At 37.1% G+C, this 21,551-nt stretch overlaps 1 protein-coding gene across 4 annotated transcripts in view; it reads left to right on the forward strand.

Moving 5' to 3' along the window:
• The window catches only part of LOC139976371 (uncharacterized), a 55,943-nt gene that overhangs the window by 27,345 nt on the left and 7,047 nt on the right, over nucleotides 1-21,551 (forward strand). For 3 of the 4 annotated variants that reach the window (XM_071985065.1, XM_071985067.1, XM_071985066.1), the window contains 12 exons: nucleotides 1,249-1,342; nucleotides 2,937-2,966; nucleotides 3,540-3,567; nucleotides 4,893-5,335; nucleotides 9,232-9,392; nucleotides 10,437-10,586; nucleotides 11,697-11,823; nucleotides 12,331-12,399; nucleotides 13,437-13,532; nucleotides 14,185-14,348; nucleotides 14,587-14,778; nucleotides 20,707-20,786. In XM_071985065.1, coding sequence (XP_071841166.1) covers nucleotides 1,249-1,342; nucleotides 2,937-2,966; nucleotides 3,540-3,567; nucleotides 4,893-5,335; nucleotides 9,232-9,392; nucleotides 10,437-10,586; nucleotides 11,697-11,823; nucleotides 12,331-12,399; nucleotides 13,437-13,532; nucleotides 14,185-14,348; nucleotides 14,587-14,778; nucleotides 20,707-20,786 — 1,634 coding nt within the window. The remainder of the gene's footprint in view (nucleotides 1-1,248; nucleotides 1,343-2,936; nucleotides 2,967-3,539; nucleotides 3,568-4,892; nucleotides 5,336-9,231; nucleotides 9,393-10,436; nucleotides 10,587-11,696; nucleotides 11,824-12,330; nucleotides 12,400-13,436; nucleotides 13,533-14,184; nucleotides 14,349-14,586; nucleotides 14,779-20,706; nucleotides 20,787-21,551) is intronic. The other variant, XM_071985068.1, reaches the window with a different exon arrangement.

Raw genomic sequence — 21,551 nt, forward strand, 5'->3', positions numbered from 1 at the left:
GACCTTCGTTGTTATTCGTTGTCATTCGCTGTCATTCGCGAATGATAATTAACCCTGTACAAAGTCAATTGTCATTCGGTCATTCGTTTTTGTTTGTCCTCTTATAGGGTGGGTTCAATTTGTTCAAAAAAAAAAAATACAAATATTTATTTTATTTGGAGAAGAACATTATAAAAAATAATAGTGGGTGGGGGGATTTCCAGGGGTTATTCCAAGGAATATTATTAATACGCTGCGATGGTGTACACTCTGCCTTTAGAAAGCACAACCTTGACTCGGCAGAAATGGCATTGTAAAATATTTCCCTGAGCCACCCAGACTCTAAATAGCTGAAGACTTTACCATCTTTATAGTCCGTCATCAGTCTTTGCTTCAGTTCAATGTTATCAATACTGGTAAAATAATGCGCAATATCAATGTACATGCAAGGCGGCCATTTTTTTCATTTCAATTTCGCCTTCCCATGCAAGTGGTAAATCCGAAAGAGGATCGGGCATGGTCTTTCCTTCAACCTGAAGTACCGATGCGTAGTCATCTGCCTTTTCATTTCGGGCATCTGCTATGTTAACTTCAGCAATGTTCATCTGAACGGCAGCATACGCTAAAGCAACCAACTCTTCTTTCCGGCCATTCATCTTCAACTTTCGTTTCTTTAAAAATTCCTTCAGTCTGTCAACTTTCCAAAGTTTAAACTCTTCCAAACTTGTAGGAATATCCATCCCAAAGCGAAAAAACAGAGTTAATTTAGACGTTAATTATGCGATTTCTAATGTTTACTGTAAGTGCTCATTAAGTTAACGTGGGTACGCGAGCATACAACTCTCGTCGCAACGAGAGTGTTCTTATTTGACCTCTTGACCTCCATTGCGCAATGCAAACTCTGAACTCGCTTATTGAGACCACAGAATGATGAAGTCAACTGTCCATTATAATCAGTTATGTATGGAACGCCAAAACGGACAAAAATGCATTAAAAAATTATGTAAATCCAAGTCCCCACATAAGGACTTGTGAATATTGTTGATATTGGCTGTCCTTATGTTGCAGTGTTAGGATCACATGATAAGTAAAATGTTCATGGGAAGGTGCTATTAGTGCCACATAAGGACTTAAATTGTTCTTGGTATTTTGAGGCGATAACTTTGTATTCACATAATGACTTAGGTTACATAATTTGTTTCTGCAGTTTTGTTGGTTTTGGTACATAGTTATGGTCCAAGTTCACTGTCCTTATTCTTAACCCTACAGTAGCGCTCTGTCTCCTGGGTTTGAGAAGAGAGGTCCCAAGCTTCCACCACGCATGGCTCCCCCCATTCCTGCCAGTGATCCAACATCCCCATATGTAAGTATATTGTCCTTTTAATAAGAAGTATGTAGGAATTCTGATAGAGACTGAGGCCCATATTGTGTTATTTTGATCACACCAATGATACTGACAATGGTATTTTTTCTAATTATGTAAAAATCATAAAGTATAATAAGTATCCATATTGATGGTAATTATATAAAGTTTGTTTGTCTGCATATATGCATTGTTTGGTCATGATGTCACTGTAACCTATATGCAATCATGATGTTGTACCTGTGTGTGTGCATGTGTGTGCTTGACACTTTGCTTGTAAACATCTCAAGAAGGAAAACTTGGACTGGAACTCTGCTATGTATAACCCTCCCCCCCCCCCCACCCACGTATTGAGGTCAAGATGCATACTATTTTTGGTGGAGGTAAAGGGTCATTGAGGTCAGCAGAGGTGAAAATGTGAAATATTGTAATCATGATATCTACGATGTCTCTAAAGCATTGTGTAAAGATGTCTCATAATGAGTAAACATGCTAAATTTTGTGTACCGCTGATCATTTGTGGTAAGCAGATTTTTAAAAGTGAAAAATTATTTAAACATATGTTCTCAAGAAGACAAGAATCATCAGTTATATCTGATTATTACAAAATTCAACTAATTCATCAAGACTTCACTGTTTCTTTGCTTTTCTGGATTATTATGTTAACGTTTTCTTACATTGTAATGTGTATTTTATTCATTAGATACTATTTTACCTGGTCACACCATGGCAGCTGTATATGACCATAATTTACTTCAGCTTGTCAGTAATATATTGCAGTAGTGGTTTAGCGATTCATCGCAGTTAGTGGTTGTAGTTGGGTTCTATTAAAGTCTGAATATTTTCATGTGCACCTGTTACACGTCATTAGCACTAAATCTGTTTTTCTCTTTCATTGCACTTTCATTTTTGCCTTTGGATAAACAGAATTAATTAGTTTGAACTCTATTGTCTTCCATGACCCTGTGAACTTTAATATTTGCCAACCCCATGCATCTAATACTTGGATAGTTTCCATTCAGAAGTTTGAATTGCTTGGAAAGCCCCTGTGCATTTCTAGTTCTTTCCTGCTTGTTTTGTTTCAAAATATTTGTGGGAATCATGGCTGATCTGTGAGCTTCCTGAATCAGTCCAGTTCCCTCTGATCTGTCTGTGGTGGGCAAGTATGTATATGATCTGGGGAGGGGCATTGGTGGGGAAGGGGGGGGAGTGGAAATGGTGTAGGATGAGTTGGGAGGGTTCAATAGGAGTGGATCTACAATTGGGTGGAGACAGATGCATGAGTTTACCATGCAATATTGTACAGTGTGGTGGGACATCACTTGGGGATGATATCAGATTGTAGGGCCAATGGATCTATATGCATGGGTTTCACAACACGGCATTCCCATGTAGGCAAAGTAGGGTGTATCTCTGGGATAACATCACTACATTTCACCCCAGAGCATTCTCATATTATTTACAGTGTGTTGGACTTGTGTTACTTTAGTGTAATAACACATTGGTAGTAATATTATATTCACAACTAAGCATATATATCCATTCATCATTTTCCTAATTTAATGATAACTTCATTTTCATTTCTATCACGTAGCATTTGGTAACATATTCAGGAGAAGAGGAGGTAATATATACTAATTACTTATATGCACCCTTTTCTGCTCACCAAACTATATCTCTGTTCTCAATAGTGATCAAATTGATGAAAAGCTTTTCCCCACAAAATCCTTACTCCTTCTAGAGGGGAAGGGGGAGTGATTAGGGTAGGATAACAACAATGAACGAATGAAAAAGGAACATGAAACTAATTAATCCCTGGTCTTGTTTATAGCAAGAGAAGACCCATTCAAGTTTGAATATAAGTACTTTCAAGCTACAATGGAATATGTAATAGAACTTTACAGCCTTATTGTTGAGTTGAAGTGATATTTTTTCTTAGGTATGATAAAGTTTAGCTTTATCTTTAGTGTCAATATGCTGCTTTCGGATAGAATAGTGTTATTTGTAGTCTGTTGCTTATTTAACTGGGAAAGTGTTGCATGGCAATTAAATGTAGTACAACTGAAAATATTTCATGCTTTTCAGTGACATTTCCTTGACCTTACCTCCCCCTCCACCCCCTCCCCTTCCTCCTCCCAATATTTCACCCTCTACCTTTAGGGTATTCCCTAATCAATGTATGATCATCTTTTTGCAGATGGACATGTCTGGCAAGAACGATGAAGGTATGTGTATTTTGTTTCTCTTTTTGTAAGAAAGAAAACACACAGACAGATATCAAAATATTGTGTAACTCTTTTTGGCTCTACAACAAAGGGTTTGCAGATGGTTTTGTAACTATATTGTAAGAGTTTTGAACTACTGAAAAATTCTTTGTTGGTGGATTGAGTCAAATCTTCATAACCAGTTTTCTGTTTTGTATTTTGTTTTTCTTTTGCACTTGTAGTTTTTTTGTGAAGCCTACAAACCTGTTTTTGTACAAATTGCTATGTCGTGTGCAGCCAAGAGTTTCACCATTTAGTACTCAAGATCGTGTTCCCTACAATGCAAATGAAAAATGCATTCAATTGGAAATGCTTGACTCATATAAAAGGACCCAATTCTAGTTGTATAGTTTGTATAGTATTCTGTTGTATAGTTGGTTTGATATGTATACTGCATAAAATATGTCTAGAACCAGCACAACGATGTTGTACAGTAGTATAGAGGAAACTATTTGTACATAACCTAATAGACTACACTCATCAATGAGTTTAGAAAGTCAACATGCATGTCCTTCCATTGGAATTTCAAATGTCTTCAATTGAGCTATGAGGGGGATTGGTGGTATGGAGGTGAAAGGGGGTAGTGGTGTGGGGTATATCAAATGGTAAATGACAGTCTTGTGGGTTAGTTCACAAAATTGGATGATTAGATCGTGGCACAAAGTTTGAGGCATAATTACTTTGGAAGAATTTCTGGATTAGATTAAAGAGAACTTTGTTTATTACTCACTTCTCAAACAGTAATCACAAATATCTTTTAATTATATTGAAGCATATTAAGATCTGTTTGGACATTTTGTGGCTAAATATCTCCTCAATTCTGTGTCTCATTTCACAGTGCAAGTGAAGAAATATTTGCTAATCAGACTAACAGGAGTTAATATTGAGTAATGTGCAAACTGAGTAAGGGAAGAGATATCCTTAGAAAGAAAAACAAAGATAGGAGAAAAACAGTCAGAAAAAAACATTACAAACCAGTCATGACTTATGATTAGTCTTTGCCTCCAGTGATGTAAATTTCCGCCAAAACTGCTTACGATTTCTTTCACGGAAGAGACATTCTTTCATAAACATTCCTTTTAAAAGTCAACAAACACACATTTTCACCAGAGTTGGATGTTTAAGCTATTTGATCTATATTTCTCATGCAAATTTGTATGTAACTATGAATTGACCATGAATCATCTACACACTTGTGTTTGACTTGTTTGAAGTTCACCGAATATGACCGAAATGCTTGCCGCTTTGCAGAACCATTTATCCTTTTCATTCAATTTCTCTCACAGAAAAAGATTTACCACTCTACCAAGTCTATACCGCAGAAATCAAAAGAAAAGAAACCCTCTTACTACGTCGTGCAACGGGGATGGAAAAGAGAAGACAGATTCTGGAAAAGATGCAGAACCATCAGGCACCATCAGATAGTGGGGAGAGCTGGGGAAGTGGAGGGAGTGGTAGTGGTGAAAACAGTGGCAATAGCAGGGGGACGGTGGACGGACCGGAGCCCGGTACAGAATACTACGCAGATTGGAATCTAGATGAACCAGCCGCTGGTTATGGCTTGATGGTGGCCAAAGAAGTTCAGGAGGATTTCTATGAGCCTCTGGATTATGAGGATTACCTGGAGTCAAAGAGGAAGAAACTGTTCCCGTTATGGAGGGATCAGCAAGCAGTCGCAGATTCGGGACTGCTGGAGAAATTGACCGTGAAGGAGCAAGAACTGCAAGAGGTGAGTTTTTATTTTGTGGGAGCATGCAAGGGGCTTCCAAGAATCGTTAATATGATAGGAGAGAAGTCATGCATATTCAATGAGATTACAAAATAAATAAGACAAGTAAAAAGAGAGGATTGTGTTTGAATTTGTTATCATGAAAGAAGTGACATTTAAGGCTCCTTCCCACCCCCCCTCCCAAAAAACAGGAAAGAAATAAAAAAGGAATGGAAAATGATGAAAGTAATTTGAATGTTAAAAATTTCCAAATAATGAGATGACTAGAGGCAGTTAACAGTAACATTTGGTAATCTAGTTTAAACAATTTGGTAGTGACATCATCTTTCACACTATTAAGAAATCAATATAGCAGAAACAAAAACTTAAAAATATATGTTCATGTTGAGTTTTCCATGTGAAGTGATCAAAATATTGATGATATTGTCAATCCTTGAAATTCCCGCTATTTACTGGTTAAATGACAGTGGATTTTGCTGTCTACAAGTAGAAAGAAAAAAAGCATTGGCATTTTTCTGCCAGTAGACATTAAAATCATAAACCACATGATAAGTCAAAGAATCCGAATGATTACCATACCTAGCATAGCCCACATTAAGAACATAAATCACATACTAAGTCGGTTTACAACCGTCGTTCAAAGAATCGGCATGATCTCCATACCTAACATAGCCCTGTATTAAGAACATAAATCACATACTAAGTCGGTTTACAATCGTCGTTCAAAAAATCGGCATGATCTCCATACCTCACATAGACCTGTATTAAGAACATAAACCATGTGATAAGTCGGTTTTGCAACCGTCCTTCAAGATTCGGCATGATCTCCATACCTAGCATAGCCCTGTATTAAGAACATAAACCATGTGATAAGTCGGTTTAACAACCGTCAGTCAAAGAATCGGCATGATCTCCATACCTAACATAGCCCTGTGTTAAGAACATAAACCATGTGATAAATCTGTTTAACAACCGTCAGTCAAAGAATCGGTATGATTACCATACCTAGCATAGCCCTGTATTAAGAACATAAACCATGTGATAAGTTGGTTTAACAACCGTCAGTCAAAGAATCGGTATGATTACCATACCTAACATAGCCCTGTGTTAAGAACATAAACCATGTGATAAGTTGGTTTAACAACCGTCAGTCAAAGAATCGGTATGATTACCATACCTAACATAGCCCTGTGTTAAGAACATAAACCATGTGATAAATCTGTTTAACAACCGTCAGTCAAAGAATCGGCATGATCTCCATACCTAGCATAGCCTTGTGTTAAGAACATAAACCATGTGATAAATCTGTTTAACAACCGTCAGTCAAAGAATCGGTATGATTACCATACCTAACATAGCCCTGTGTTAAGAACATAAACCATGTGATAAATCTGTTAACCAACCGTCAGTCAAAGAATCGGTATGATTACCATACCTAGCATAGCCCTGTGTTAAGAACATAAACCATGTGATAAGTTGGTTTAACAGCCGTCAGTCAAAGGATCGGTATGATTACCATACCTAACATAGCCCTGTGTTAAGAACATAAACCATGTGATAAATCTGTTTAACAACCGTCAGTCAAAGAATCGGCATGATCTCCATACCTAGCATAGCCTTGTGTTAAGAACATAAACCATGTGATAAATCTGTTTAACAACCGTCAGTCAAAGAATCGGTATGATTACCATACCTAACATAGCCCTGTGTTAAGAACATAAACCATGTGATAAATCTGTTAACCAACCGTCAGTCAAAGAATCGGTATGATTACCATACCTAGCATAGCCCTGTGTTAAGAACATAAACCATGTGATAAATCTGTTTAACAGCCGTCAGTCAAAGGATCGGTATGATTACCATACCTAGCATAGCCTTGTGTTAAGAACATAAACCATGTGATAAATCTGTTTAACAACCGTCAGTCAAAGAATCGGTATGATTACCATACCTAACATAGCCCTGTGTTAAGAACATAAACCATGTGATAAATCTGTTTAACAACCGTCAGTCAAAGAATCGGCATGATCTCCATACCTAGCATAGCCTTGTGTTAAGAACATAAACCATGTGATAAATCTGTTTAACAACCGTCAGTCAAAGAATCGGTATGATTACCATACCTAACATAGCCCTGTGTTAAGAACATAAACCATGTGATAAATCTGTTAACCAACCGTCAGTCAAAGAATCGGTATGATTACCATACCTAGCATAGCCCTGTGTTAAGAACATAAACCATGTGATAAATCTGTTTAACAGCCGTCAGTCAAAGGATCGGTATGATTACCATACCTAGCATAGCCTTGTGTTAAGAACATAAACCATGTGATAAATCTGTTTAACAACCGTCAGTCAAAGAATCGGTATGATTACCATACCTAACATAGCCCTGTGTTAAGAACATAAACCATGTGATAAATCTGTTAACCAACCGTCAGTCAAAGAATCGGTATGATTACCATACCTAGCATAGCCTTGTGTTAAGAACATAAACCATGTGATAAATCTGTTTAACAACCGTCAGTCAAAGAATCGGTATGATTACCATACCTAACATAGCCCTGTGTTAAGAACATAAACCATGTGATAAATCTGTTAACCAACCGTCAGTCAAAGAATCGGTATGATTACCATACCTAGCATAGCCCTGTGTTAAGAACATAAACCATGTGATAAATCTGTTTAACAGCCGTCAGTCAAAGGATCGGTATGATCTCCATACCTAACATAGCCCTGTGTTAAGAACATAAACCATGTGATAAGTCGGTTTTGCAACCGTCAGTCAAAGAATTGGCATGATTGCCATACCTAACATAAGCCTTCGTCGTCTTCGTCTTCAATACGGTGACACATCCGCAAAAAGGGACAATATCTAACCACACACACGTCAAGAGAGTAATTAGTTAAATCTGACCCGAGTACTGATATAAGTGACAGGATTCACAGAACCACTGGAACTACTAATGAGGTCTGAAGGCAGACTATTCCAATCCCTTATTGTATTTGGAAGAAAACTATACTTATAGCAATTGGTACTGGCATACAGTTGGCAGAAATGCATATCGTGCATGTTCCGACTCCTACGCAGAGGCTTTCTTAGGCAGTCAATAGGGATCTGAGCCTGACCATAGATGCCCTTAGCAAATAAGATGATTCTACTTTGAATAGCCCTGTATTAAGAACATAAACCATGTGACAAGTCGGTTTTGCAACCGTCCTTCAAGATTCGGCATGATCTCCATACCTAACATAGCCCTGTATTAAGAACATAAACCATGTGATAAGTTGGTTTAACAACCGTCAGTCAAAGGATCGGCAGGATTTCTATACCTAACATAGCCCTGTGTTAAGAACATAAACCATGTGATAAGTTGGTTTAACAACCGTCAGTCAAAGAATCGGCATGATCTCTTTACCTAACATAGCCCTGTATTAAGAACATCAACCAAGTTATAATTTGGTTTAACAACCGTCAGTCAAAGAATCGGCATGAATACCATACCTAACATAGCCCTGTGGGCCTATTACTGCTTAAACTATCAGCACATAGTATTTGGGCGGTTCTAATAAGCATGTATTTTTATTTGATGTGTGCTATCACTGAGGAAAATGCCATCGAAAAACTTGCATTTTAACAAGTAGATATTTTTGAGCGCTTTCCATAGTTTAGCAAATGGCTAAAAATAGTGACATTTTTTAGGTCTGCCAGTTGGATTGTGCCATCCAAATGAAATTGATGGTTGATAGGCTGGTAAAGTGATTTGTTCTTGTTTGATACTGTTGTCCTTGTGTATGTTTTGTATCATTCATCTTCATCTTCAGTCTAATCATTGTTCCTGCTTTACTTTCTATCCTGCTATCATCCAAGTCATGGTTCTGATTTAATTTTGCAGGCATTGTACGAAATCATCACCTCGGAGCATTCATATTTACGGAGCATCAGCCTTGTGGTTGATCACTTCATGGATTCGAAGCAGCTGGAGAGGCTGTTAGGCCCCTCAGATTACCGCAAACTATTCTCTAACATTAAAGAAGTTAGAAATGTTAGTCAACGGTAAGTTGTCACAGCTGTTCGAAAAGATGGACTTGGTTGCAGCACATTAGTGACAAGATTAAAGCCACAGCAGTAGGGACATGGTGAAGTTTTAGGCAGGTGAAAGGGTTAGATTGGAGAGGACATGGGGAATTGGTGGGATGGCAGTTTGCTACAATCAATCAAATTAGAAACTGCATCAGAGTCATTTTGCTTGTGCGCTTGTGTTAACTGTATCAAGAGCATAATTTCATCTAAGAATGTTTAGGAAAGAAAATTATACAAAGTGTCTTTCAAATCACTTTAAGTCTGAAAGATTTCCCTGTCAAATCAAGGTATTTGAGTATAACTGTACACCAATAACATAGACGATACTTTCTTTTGCACTTTGTGAGATCGACCAAGACCATGTCTACTTTTTCATGGGCTTTTGGCCAATCATCGTAAGATCAGCCAATAATAATAGTTCTCAGTTCTTATATAGCCCAACTTACAATAAAGTCTCGCCGCGCTGTACTTAACCCTGGTCATTGGTAACTTGTCACACCTACACACCAAAGTGTGCACAATTCAAACAATCTCTCCTGGGGCACCACAGTGCACCACAGCCACGTGTCCCCTAGGGCACTTCCCATAGGGTGCAGCCATAAACCGGCACACGCAACTATATTTACAAGTCACCTCGCAAGTCCCCATTTACACACTTGGGTGAAGAGAGGCAATGGAGATAAAGTGCCTTGCCCAAGGACACAACGCAATGATCTGGCCAGGGCTCGAACCTGTAATCCTTAGATCACAAGTCCACTGCCTTAACCACTTGACCACAACGCCCTCACGTCAAAGACCATGTTTGCTTCTCTCATGGGCTCTTGGGCAAAGATCGGATAGTGCGCTCATGGTAAGATCGGGGGGTGTTGCCCCATCTGAATGCAGCCTTAGAAGAACAATGGATTTAGGACTCCCTAAGGTCAGATATCCATTAAATGTAGAATTAAACCTTCGATTAATTTCTACAATTTCAGCACTTTTTGACTACATTTTCGTCCCCCTTCCCTCCTTTTACAGCTTGTACGATGACATAGAAGCGTATCATGATCAATCTTTGACCCTTGAACACATTCCGAAGATCATTCTGAATCACCTGGAGCTATTTGACTGTTACATCGGCTACTGCGGTAACAACCAACATCAGATAGCTCTCATGAACAAAATCAAGTAAGTTTCAGTTTTACTTATTTTCGTAAGAATCGTGTCGTGGTCGGAAAGAGTACTGACATCTAATTCATGTTCAAACTCAAGGCAGAATATTGGCCTTCAAATTTCAATGAAAAATGTTGCATTTTGTTTATCGGTCATATTCTGTTGCCGCACCCTGCCCTATCATACCCCCTGCCCCGCCACATATTTTAAAGAGCAGATTGTGTCACTTTCGCCATGCTGATAGTTTTGTGGAAATAACCAGAGTAATAAACATCCATTTTCACTTTAACTGTGTGTATCACACTGCTTGATAAGTCTTTTTCAACTGTTTGTGAAAGTTTCCAAGTACTGTTGCACTAAAAACAACCAAACTTTAGGTTTGTTGATGGTTCTCTTAAGAATGGACCCTTATTAAGAAGAGAAAGCTAAATAAGTAGCTATGTAATCATGCCAACACCAGACTATGCAACTTATTGTATGGATGCTCAGTCTTTTTGTTTAGAAAAAGTACGTTTAATGTAAAATTCTCTTCACAAACAAATATTTCTATATCCTGCTAAATTTTTTTCCACTTGGTATTTATGCTTTTGGTTTGTTCATATAAAAGTCTCTTTTGTTAAACAGTGGCCTTTAAGCACAAATGTAGTCCTTTGGAAAAAACTTTGCTTCAATTCCAGTTTGTTATTTCCTAATTACTTTTTGTCTTTGTGAAGTGACCTGTTTTGGCTGAGGGTCGTCAGTTAAAGTGACTGGACTACTAAGTCTAACACACAGACGTTTAGGTTGTTTCATCATCAGGTGCAAGAACATGAATGGAAAACATAAAAGTTTTATAGGCTCAAAGAACATGTTTACAAATTTCTCGGGACAATATGAATGTTATCATAGAGTGCTTTGTTGTTTACATGTGGTTTAAATGTTTGGTTGGGTTAGTAGAACTGATATTACTTCAGATTAACATGTACTGACCAGTACTGCGGAGTTAAGCCCAGTTAAGGAGGGCACTTCAGATAGTTTAGCATCCATTAAAAGGTGAATGTCTTGAAAACAGAAATAAGCATGGAAGCATTACTCACACTCAAAATTATTTCTTGAAATGAGAATTTGACTTTCATTGTTTATCAGGAAAACCCCAGAAGTGAAGGCAGTCATTGACAATCTTGAGAAGCATCCTGATTGTCAACATTTGGATTTGATGTCATTCTTGATGTTACCATTCCAGAGAATCACCAGACTACCACTTCTAATGAAGGTAACTACAGAGATGAATGGTTACCCTGGCAACGGTGGTGAACTGTTGTCACAACGTAATAGTTGATCTACAATTCTACAGTTCTAAACAATACTGTTATAGTTGCCTTGGAAATGATGATGTACCTTTTGTAACAGAGTATGTAACACACAGTACTATTATATTAATCCGTACAACTTGTTTTGTACCAGTATTTACCAGTCCCATTTTATAACACAGTGGGGTATCCACTTTTGTAATTAAACTTCCAAAGTCACTGTTGCAGAATGGGTGAATTTGTTTTGTTTCAGATGTAATTATAGTTCAGTATCATAATGTGGTCTTACTAGTCATTAGTCCTTGAATATTTGCTTGATATTCAAAATCCATTTGATATCTCTGTACTTACTAGAAACATGATTGGACAATGTGTGTTTAACTGGCTTTCTGTACAGCAGATTAGTGTTTATACATGTTTGTGTAGGTTCTAAAGATTTCAAGACTATCTTTCTGCTTCTAATTTTTCAGGCTGTTGTTAATAGATCTTCTTCTGATCTTGCAATAGAAGCGCAAATGATTATGGACAAGACCACTCATGTAAGTATGATCAAAGCTGGAGGATACTAAAATATGGTTCCATCAAGAGGTATCAAAGGGTATCAAAGGGCATGAAAGGATCATTATGACACTTACCATGATAGCCTAAAGTAGAGTTGGCTTTCAAGTCACCACTTGGAGGGAAACACAGTATTGACATTAGAAGTCCTCTGTACTATTATTATTATTATGATTATAATTTACCAAATTTATATAGCGCTCTTTTCATGCTTAAGCATGTTCAAGAGCCCTTTACAATCACAACAAAATGACAAAACCTTTAAATAATGAATATGAAGAATAAAATTGACACAGCTTAAATATTAATATAAAAAATATAGATATATAAAAATGAAGGAATAATTTTAAAAATAATATAGATTTACAGTGAAATTCCTAAAAAGAAGTGAGTTTTCAGTAAATTTAAGTAATAAAATGACAAAACCCCTTAAAATATGTATACGAAAAATCAAATGGACGCAGCTTGAATATTAATATAAAAATGTATATGTATCTATAAGGACATTTTTTTAAAAACAATGAATGGTCCAGAACACTTTGATATTCTACAAGAGCGTATAAGAACCATACAAAACCTATGAAACAACTTAAAACTTATCTAAAACCAATAAAACAATATATATATAAAGATATATATAAAGATATATATAATTAAATAAACATATATATATATATTTATAAATATAAATATATATATATCAAGCAATAGAAGAAAATTAAATTGCATTAAAATGACCGTTTTCTTCCTTTTTGGGACTTATCAAGCAAAGGTAGTGAGGGAACCCTGCATCATCTTGTAACAGAAGTCAGTCCAGAACGATGGGGCGCAGTTCTTGTTCTGGTGTGATAGTTTTTATACCTGTCACAAATAAAAACATGACCATGAGGTGGAATTTTCTGGTGGGCTGAATTTTAATAATTTAATTTTTCTGCCATACCACATCCGACCAGTCCATTATATATCTATGAATATGTATATGTTTACTTTCTGTTGTTGTCTTGTGTTCTTTGTTTAGTTGGTCCACGAATGCAACAATTCAGCCAAGAGGATGGAAGACTGCAAAGATTTAGCCGAGGTGTTAGCATCACTTGATCATAAGGCTGGTGTGAAGGTTGGTCATAGATAATTTTGCCTATGTCTATTTAACAAGTTCCCTTATCATCACAGATGATTGTGTTACTTATACATTGTTAATATCAATATATTCATCGTCCTACATCTCCACCAGAATCATTGGATTTGTTGCAGAATCGACAAGTTTTGTTAGGTTTTTAAGCCTTTAACCTACTTCATCTTGACGTAGCTGTCATTGTTTGTTTAAGGGGTTAATTAAAGGGTTTTGCTGTTGGAAACATGATTTTTATCGGCATCACGGCAAGTGGTAGGGTAAGCAATCTCGGTCTGAATTCAGTTCATACAATTAATTCCAGCTCTGTTCAAGATGTCATAGCAAAAGACATCTCTTCAAGAAAAGTGGCAAATGTGTTATGAAAACGGAATAAATGTGCGTTGGACAGGAGGTGCTTAATGAACTCTTCGGATCTTTGATTAGTTAACCTTAACTACCCAAGAAAAACTTTAATCTTTCTCAAGTTAAAACAATTGCTTCCTCATGGTAGTGGGGGGGGGGAGATGCTAGTCCAGGATATATGCCCATTGGAACCAAATGAACTTCTTCAAAGCTATGCTTCCCAGTCTTATTTTGAGTCCTGAAATCATTCTTGTTTCTTTTTATTTGACTCGATTTTTCTTCCTTATTTTAGCATGTTGAGCTGACACAACCTTCTGTCATTAAAAAGAAAGGTAGTATTAGGATGCTGAACTGGGTAGTTGGCAGAACAGGAAAGAAGAAGATTAGTATCAAGAAGAAAGTTTTCATCATCGCCACAACAGAAAAAGTGATCATCGCCAAGGAAAAGCTCAGAGGGTAAATTTAATTCTTTCTAAATTGAAATAACTTTTATAAAAGTGTATTTACCTAGTTAAGAACAGTTTACATTATATTTGATATAGTTGTGTTGCTTTGAGTTCAGAATTCCCTTTTTTTGATTTTGTGTAATTTTGTTTTTATTCCTTTGAATGAATTATTAATTTAATAACTAGTAATGTTCCTACAAATGATCATATTTTGTTTAATAATAATGACCTCGATATTTTAACTTTAGTGACCAGAAACGATTCCAGGTTCAAGATTGGTGTATGGCTAACAGGGTAACGATCAAAGATATCAGCGAGGAACAGAAGAAGGATATGTTCCCCTCTGGATTACCTCCAGAGGCAAAGTGTATCTTCAGAGTGACCTTCTTAGAGAACAACCAGAAACAGACCGAAGACTACGATTTATGTACTCAAAATGAGTGAGTACTCATCAACATTAGCTGAGAACATTCAAAATTAAATAAAAATTCAAATATATACAATACACAAGATGAGGGTGTTTATTGTGTACTTAGCTACATTACTGGTAGGGTAAGTGGAAGTTACTGTGTTCATAATACCTGGAGTACTAAACAAGAAGAGGCATTTCATGTGTACTCAGAATAAGTTAGTACCTAGCTACATTGCTGGTAGGGTAAGTGGAAGTTACTGTGTTCATAATACCTGGAGTACTAAACAAGAAAGGGCATTTCATGTGTACTCAGAATAAGTTAGTACCTAGCTACATTACCGGTAGGGTAAGTGGAAGTTACTGTGTTCATAATACCTGGAGTACTAAACAAGAAGGGGCATTTCAAGTGTACTCAGAATAAGTTAGTACCTAGCTACATTGCTGGTAGGGTAAGTGGAAGTTACTGTGTTCATAATACCTGGAGTACTAAACAAGAAGAGGCATTTCAAGTGTACTCAGAATAAGTTAGTACCTAGCTACATTACCGGTAGGGTAAGTGGAAGTTACTGTGTTCATAATACCTGGAGTACTAAACAAGAAGGGGCATTTCAAGTGTACTCAGAATAAGTTAGTACCTAGCTACATTGCTGGTAGGGTAAGTGGAAGTTACTGTGTTCATAATACCTGGAGAACTAAACAAGAAGAGGCATTTCAAGTGTACTCAGAATAAGTTAGTACCTAGCTACATTGCTGGTAGGGTAAGTGGAAGTTACTGTGTTCATAATACCTGGAGTACTAAACAAGAAGAGGCATTTCAAGTGTACTCAGAATAAGTTAGTACCTAGCTACATTGCTGGTAGGGTAAGTGGAAGTTACTGTGTTCATAATACCTGGAGTACTAAACAAGAAGAGGCATTTCAAGTGTACTCAGAATAAGTTAGTACCTAGCTACATTACCGGTAGGGTAAGTGGAAGTTACTGTGTTCAACATACCTGGAGTACTAAACAAGAAGAGGCATTTCAAGTGTACTCAGAATAAGTTAGTACATAGCTACATTGCTGGTAGGGTAAGTGGAAGTTACTGTGTTCATAATACCTGGAGTACTAAACAAGAAGAGGCATTTCAAGTGTACTCAGAATAAGTTAGTACCTAGCTACATTACCGGTAGGGTAAGTGGAAGTTACTGTGTTCATAATACCTGGAGTACCAAACAAGAAGAGGCATTTCAAGTGTACTCAGAATAAGTTAGTACCTAGCTACATTGCTGGTAGGGTAAGTGGAAGTTACTGTGTTCATAATACCTGGAGTACTAAACAAGAAGAGGCATTTCAAGTGTACTCAGAATAAGTTAGTACCTAGCCACATTACTGGTAGGGTAAGTGGAAGTTACTGTGTTCATAATACCTGTAGTACTAAACAAGAAGAGGCATTTCAAGTGTACTCAGAATAAGTTAGTACCTAGCTACATTGCTGGTAGGGTAAGTGCAAGTCACTGTGTTCATAATACCTGGAGTACTAAACAAGAAGAGGCATTTCAAGTGTACTCAGGATAAGTTAGTACCTAGCCACATGGTAGGGTAGGTGGAAGTTACTGTGTTCATAATACCTGTAGTACTAAACAAGAAGAGGCATTTCAAGTGTACTCAGAATAAGTTAGTACCTAGCTACATTGCTGGTAGGGTAAGTGGGTTACTGTGTTCATAATACCTGTAGTACTAAACAAGAAGAGGCATATCATGTGTACTCAGAATAAGTTAGTACCTAGCTACATTCCCGGCAGAGTAAGTGGAAGTTACTCTGTTCATAATACCTGTAGTACTAAACAAGAAGAGGCATTTCAAGTGTACTCAGAATAAGTTAGTACCTAGCTACATTGCTGGTAGGGTAAGTGGAAGTTACTGTGTTCATAATACCTGGAGTACCAAACAAGAAGAGGCATTTCAAGTGTACTCAGAATAAGTTAGTACCTAGCTACATTGCTGGTAGGGTAAGTGGAAGTTACTGTGTTCATAATACCTGGAGTACCAAACAAGAAGAGGCATTTCAAGTGTACTCAGAATAAGTTAGTACCTAACTACATTACCGGTAGGGTAAGTGGAAGTTACTGTGTTCATAATACCTGTAGTACTTAACAAGAAGAGGCATTTCAAGTGTACTCAGAATAAGTTAGTACCTAACTACATTACCAGTAGGGTAAGTGGAAGTTACTGTGTTCATAATACCTGTAGTACTTAACAAGAAGAGGCATTTCAAGTGTACTCAGAATAAGTTAGTACCTAACTACATTACCAGTAGGTTAAGTGGAAGTTACTGTGTTCATAATACCTGGAGTACCAAACAAGAAGAGGCATTTCAAGTGTACTCAGAATAAGTTAGTACCTAACTACATTACCAGTAGGGTAAGTGGAAGTTACTGTGTTCATAATACCTGTAGTACTTAACAAGAAGAGGCATTTCAAGTGTACTCAGAATAAGTTAGTACCTAACTACATTACCAGTAGGGTAAGTGGAAGTTACTGTGTTCATAATACCTGTAGTACTTAACAAGAAGAGGCATTTCAAGTGTACTCAGAATAAGTTAGTACCTAACTACATTACCAGTAGGGTAAGTGGAAGTTACTGTGTTCATAATACCTGTAGTACTTAACAAGAAGAGGCATTTCATGTGTACTCAGAATAAGTTAGTACTTAGCTACATTACCGGTAGGTTAAGTGGAAGTTACTGTGTTCATAATACCTGTAGTACTAAACAAGAAGAGGCATTTCATGAGTACTCAGAATAAGTTAGTACCTAACTACATTGCTGGTAGGGTAAGTGGAAGTTACTGTGTTCATAATACCTGGAGTACTAAACAAGAAGAGGCATTCCCATGTGTACTCAGAATAAGTTAGTACCTAGCTACATTGCCGGTAGGGTAAGTGGAAGTTACTGTGTTCATAATACCTGGAGTACTAAACAAGAAGAGGCATTTCAAGTGTACTCAGAATAAGTTAGTACCTAGCTACATTACCGGTAGGGTAAGTGGAAGTTACTGTGTTCATAATACCTGGAGTACTAAACAAGAAGAGGCATTTCAAGTGTACTCAGAATAAGTTAGTACCTAGCTACATTGCTGGTAGGGTAAGTGGAAGTTACTGTGTTCATAATACCTGGAGTACTAAACAAGAAGAGGCATTTCAAGTGTACTCAGAATAAGTTAGTACCTAGCTACATTACCGGTAGGGTAAGTGGAAGTTACTGTGTTCATAATACCTGGAGTACTAAACAAGAAGAGGCATTCCCATGTGTACTCAGAATAAGTTAGTACCTAGCTACATTACCGGTAGGGTAAGTGGAAGTTACTGTGTTCATAATACCTGGAGTACTAAACAAGAAGAGGCATTTCAAGTGTACTCAGAATAAGTTAGTACCTAGCTACATTACCGGTAGGGTAAGTGGAAGTTACTGTGTTCATAATACCTGTAGTACTAAACAAGAAGAGGCATTTCAAGTGTACTCAAAATAAGTTAGTACCTAGCTACATTGCTGGTAGGGTAAGTGGAAGTTACTGTGTTCATAATACCTGGAGTACTAAACAAGAAGAGGCATTTCAAGTGTACTCAGAATAAGTTAGTACCTAGCTACATTACCGGTAGGGTAAGTGGAAGTTACTGTGTTCATAATACCTGGAGTACTAAACAAGAAGAGGCATTCCCATGTGTACTCAGAATAAGTTAGTACCTAGCTACATTACCGGTAGGGTAAGTGGAAGTTACTGTGTTCATAATACCTGGAGTACTAAACAAGAAGAGGCATTTCAAGTGTACTCAGAATAAGTTAGTACCTAGCTACATTACCGGTAGGGTAAGTGGAAGTTACTGTGTTCATAATACCTGGAGTACTAAACAAGAAGAGGCATTTCAAGTGTACTCAGAATAAGTTAGTACCTAACTACATTACCGGTAGGGTAAGTGGAAGTTACTGTGTTCATAATACCTGTAGTACCAAACAAGAAGAGGCATTTCAAGTGTACTCAGAATAAGTTAGTACCTAACTACATTACCAGTAGGGTAAGTGGAAGTTACTGTGTTCATAATACCTGTAGTACTTAACAAGAAGAGGCATTTCAAGTGTACTCAGAATAAGTTAGTACCTAACTACATTACCAGTAGGGTAAGTGGAAGTTACTGTGTTCATAATACCTGTAGTACTTAACAAGAAGAGGCATTTCAAGTGTACTCAGAATAAGTTAGTACCTAACTACATTACCAGTAGGGTAAGTGGAAGTTACTGTGTTCATAATACCTGTAGTACTTAACAAGAAGAGGCATTTCATGTGTACTCAGAATAAGTTAGTACTTAGCTACATTACCGGTAGGTTAAGTGGAAGTTACTGTGTTCATAATACCTGTAGTACTAAACAAGAAGAGGCATTTCATGAGTACTCAGAATAAGTTAGTACCTAACTACATTGCTGGTAGGGTAAGTGGAAGTTACTGTGTTCATAATACCTGGAGTACTAAACAAGAAGAGGCATTCCCATGTGTACTCAGAATAAGTTAGTACCTAGCTACATTGCCGGTAGGGTAAGTGGAAGTTACTGTGTTCATAATACCTGGAGTACTAAACAAGAAGAGGCATTTCAAGTGTACTCAGAATAAGTTAGTACCTAGCTACATTACCGGTAGGGTAAGTGGAAGTTACTGTGTTCATAATACCTGGAGTACTAAACAAGAAGAGGCATTTCAAGTGTACTCAGAATAAGTTAGTACCTAGCTACATTGCTGGTAGGGTAAGTGGAAGTTACTGTGTTCATAATACCTGGAGTACTAAACAAGAAGAGGCATTTCAAGTGTACTCAGAATAAGTTAGTACCTAGCTACATTACCGGTAGGGTAAGTGGAAGTTACTGTGTTCATAATACCTGGAGTACTAAACAAGAAGAGGCATTCCCATGTGTACTCAGAATAAGTTAGTACCTAGCTACATTACCGGTAGGGTAAGTGGAAGTTACTGTGTTCATAATACCTGGAGTACTAAACAAGAAGAGGCATTTCAAGTGTACTCAGAATAAGTTAGTACCTAGCTACATTACCGGTAGGGTAAGTGGAAGTTACTGTGTTCATAATACCTGTAGTACTAAACAAGAAGAGGCATTCCCATGTGTACTCAGAATAAGTTAGTACCTAGCCACGTTACTGGTAGGGTAAGTGGAAGTTACTGTGTTCATAATACCTGGAGTACTAAGCAAGAAGAGGCATTTCAAGTGTACTCAGAATAAGTTAGTACCTAGCTACATTACCGGTAGGGTAAGTGGAAGTTACTGTGTTCATAACACCTGGAGTACTAAACAAGAAGGGGCATTTCAAGTGTACTCAGAATAAGTTAGTACCTAGCTACATTGCTGGTAGGGTAAGTGGAAGTTACTGTGTTCATAATACCTGTAGTACTAAACAAGAAGAGGCATTCCCATGTGTACTCAGAATAAGTTAGTACCTAGCCACGTTACTGGTAGGGTAAGTGGAAGTTACTGTGTTCAACATACCTGGAGTACTTAACAAGAAGAGGCATTTCAAGTGTACTCAGAATAAGTTAGTACCTAGCTACATTGCTGGTAGTGTTAGTACATATTATTGTGTTCATCACATTTGGCGTACTAAACAAGACGAGGCTGTCTGGTGTACTCGATTGAGTTTATACTTAGTTACATGGCTGGTATACAGTATGTAGGATACTGCATTCATTAAATCTTTTAAGTGATAAACAAAACAAGGATGGCTTGTGTTCTCGAAGTCAGTACCTAGTTACATTTGTGAGAAGTGGTACTTAGTCTGTGATAACCAGGTTTGGAGGTGTAACCTCTTTGAGTTATATGAGGAGTTATTATAATAATGAAATAGGAAACTGAGGGGTACGGTTTTTGGTGTCTGTTTATGAGTGAAATTTAATAAATTAATGTTTTCTGTCATGCCCAGGAGTGATAAGGAAAGATGGCTCCAGGCACTCAGTACTTCGAAGCTGGGAGAGAACGGAGAAATCATTTACGATAATTTCGGTAAGTAGACTTTCACTAATTAATAAATTGGTAATAATCAGTGATTTTGGTCCTATTCTGTAACAGACGAAGTACAAAGGTCAGATAGGTCATACAAGGTCATACTATTTCTGGAAGAGTAAACAAAAGTTTGATCAGTACTGATTAAATTTCCACAATTTTCTCTTTTTATACAGTATCAATTGTGTTATTTGAGCTAAGATATGGAAATTTTTGTCTCAACTCGCCATAATGATAATAGTTTTTGTGGGGTTTGACTGATCTACGTGCATTCCTTTCACAATTTTCCCTGTTGTTGATATTTTTTTGTCACTTAGTTAACTTCTCTGTATTTATATTGTGAAGAAACAAATAAATGAAATGAAATATGTAAATAAAATAAATATAATTAATATTAATGCAAAGGAACAAATTAAGAAGGTTGTCTTAGTTCTGTTGAAGTTAGTGTCTTACTTTGAGTGTCATTCCTTAAGTTTTCTAGTCGACTTGCCAGATATTTTTAACTGATTGCACCAATCTGCTATAAGAACTATTATAAATGAAGTTCTTGAATCAGACTCAGTATATTTCCAGCAGCATATCTTTTGTAGAATGGATAATATTCATACAAAATCTGATTTTCTCGTCTCGATTTGATTGAAAAATATTCAAAAGCTGGATCAGTAAAAGTATTGTGTGTCCCATTCGTTTCATAACTGGGTTAGGTACAAAAAATGGTGATGGAAGTTTTATCAAGCATTAATTGAATGCAGCCACAATTCTATT

Source organism: Apostichopus japonicus, chromosome 11 (assembly GCF_037975245.1).
Source record: "Apostichopus japonicus isolate 1M-3 chromosome 11, ASM3797524v1, whole genome shotgun sequence".
Lineage (NCBI taxonomy): Eukaryota > Metazoa > Echinodermata > Holothuroidea > Aspidochirotida > Stichopodidae > Apostichopus > Apostichopus japonicus.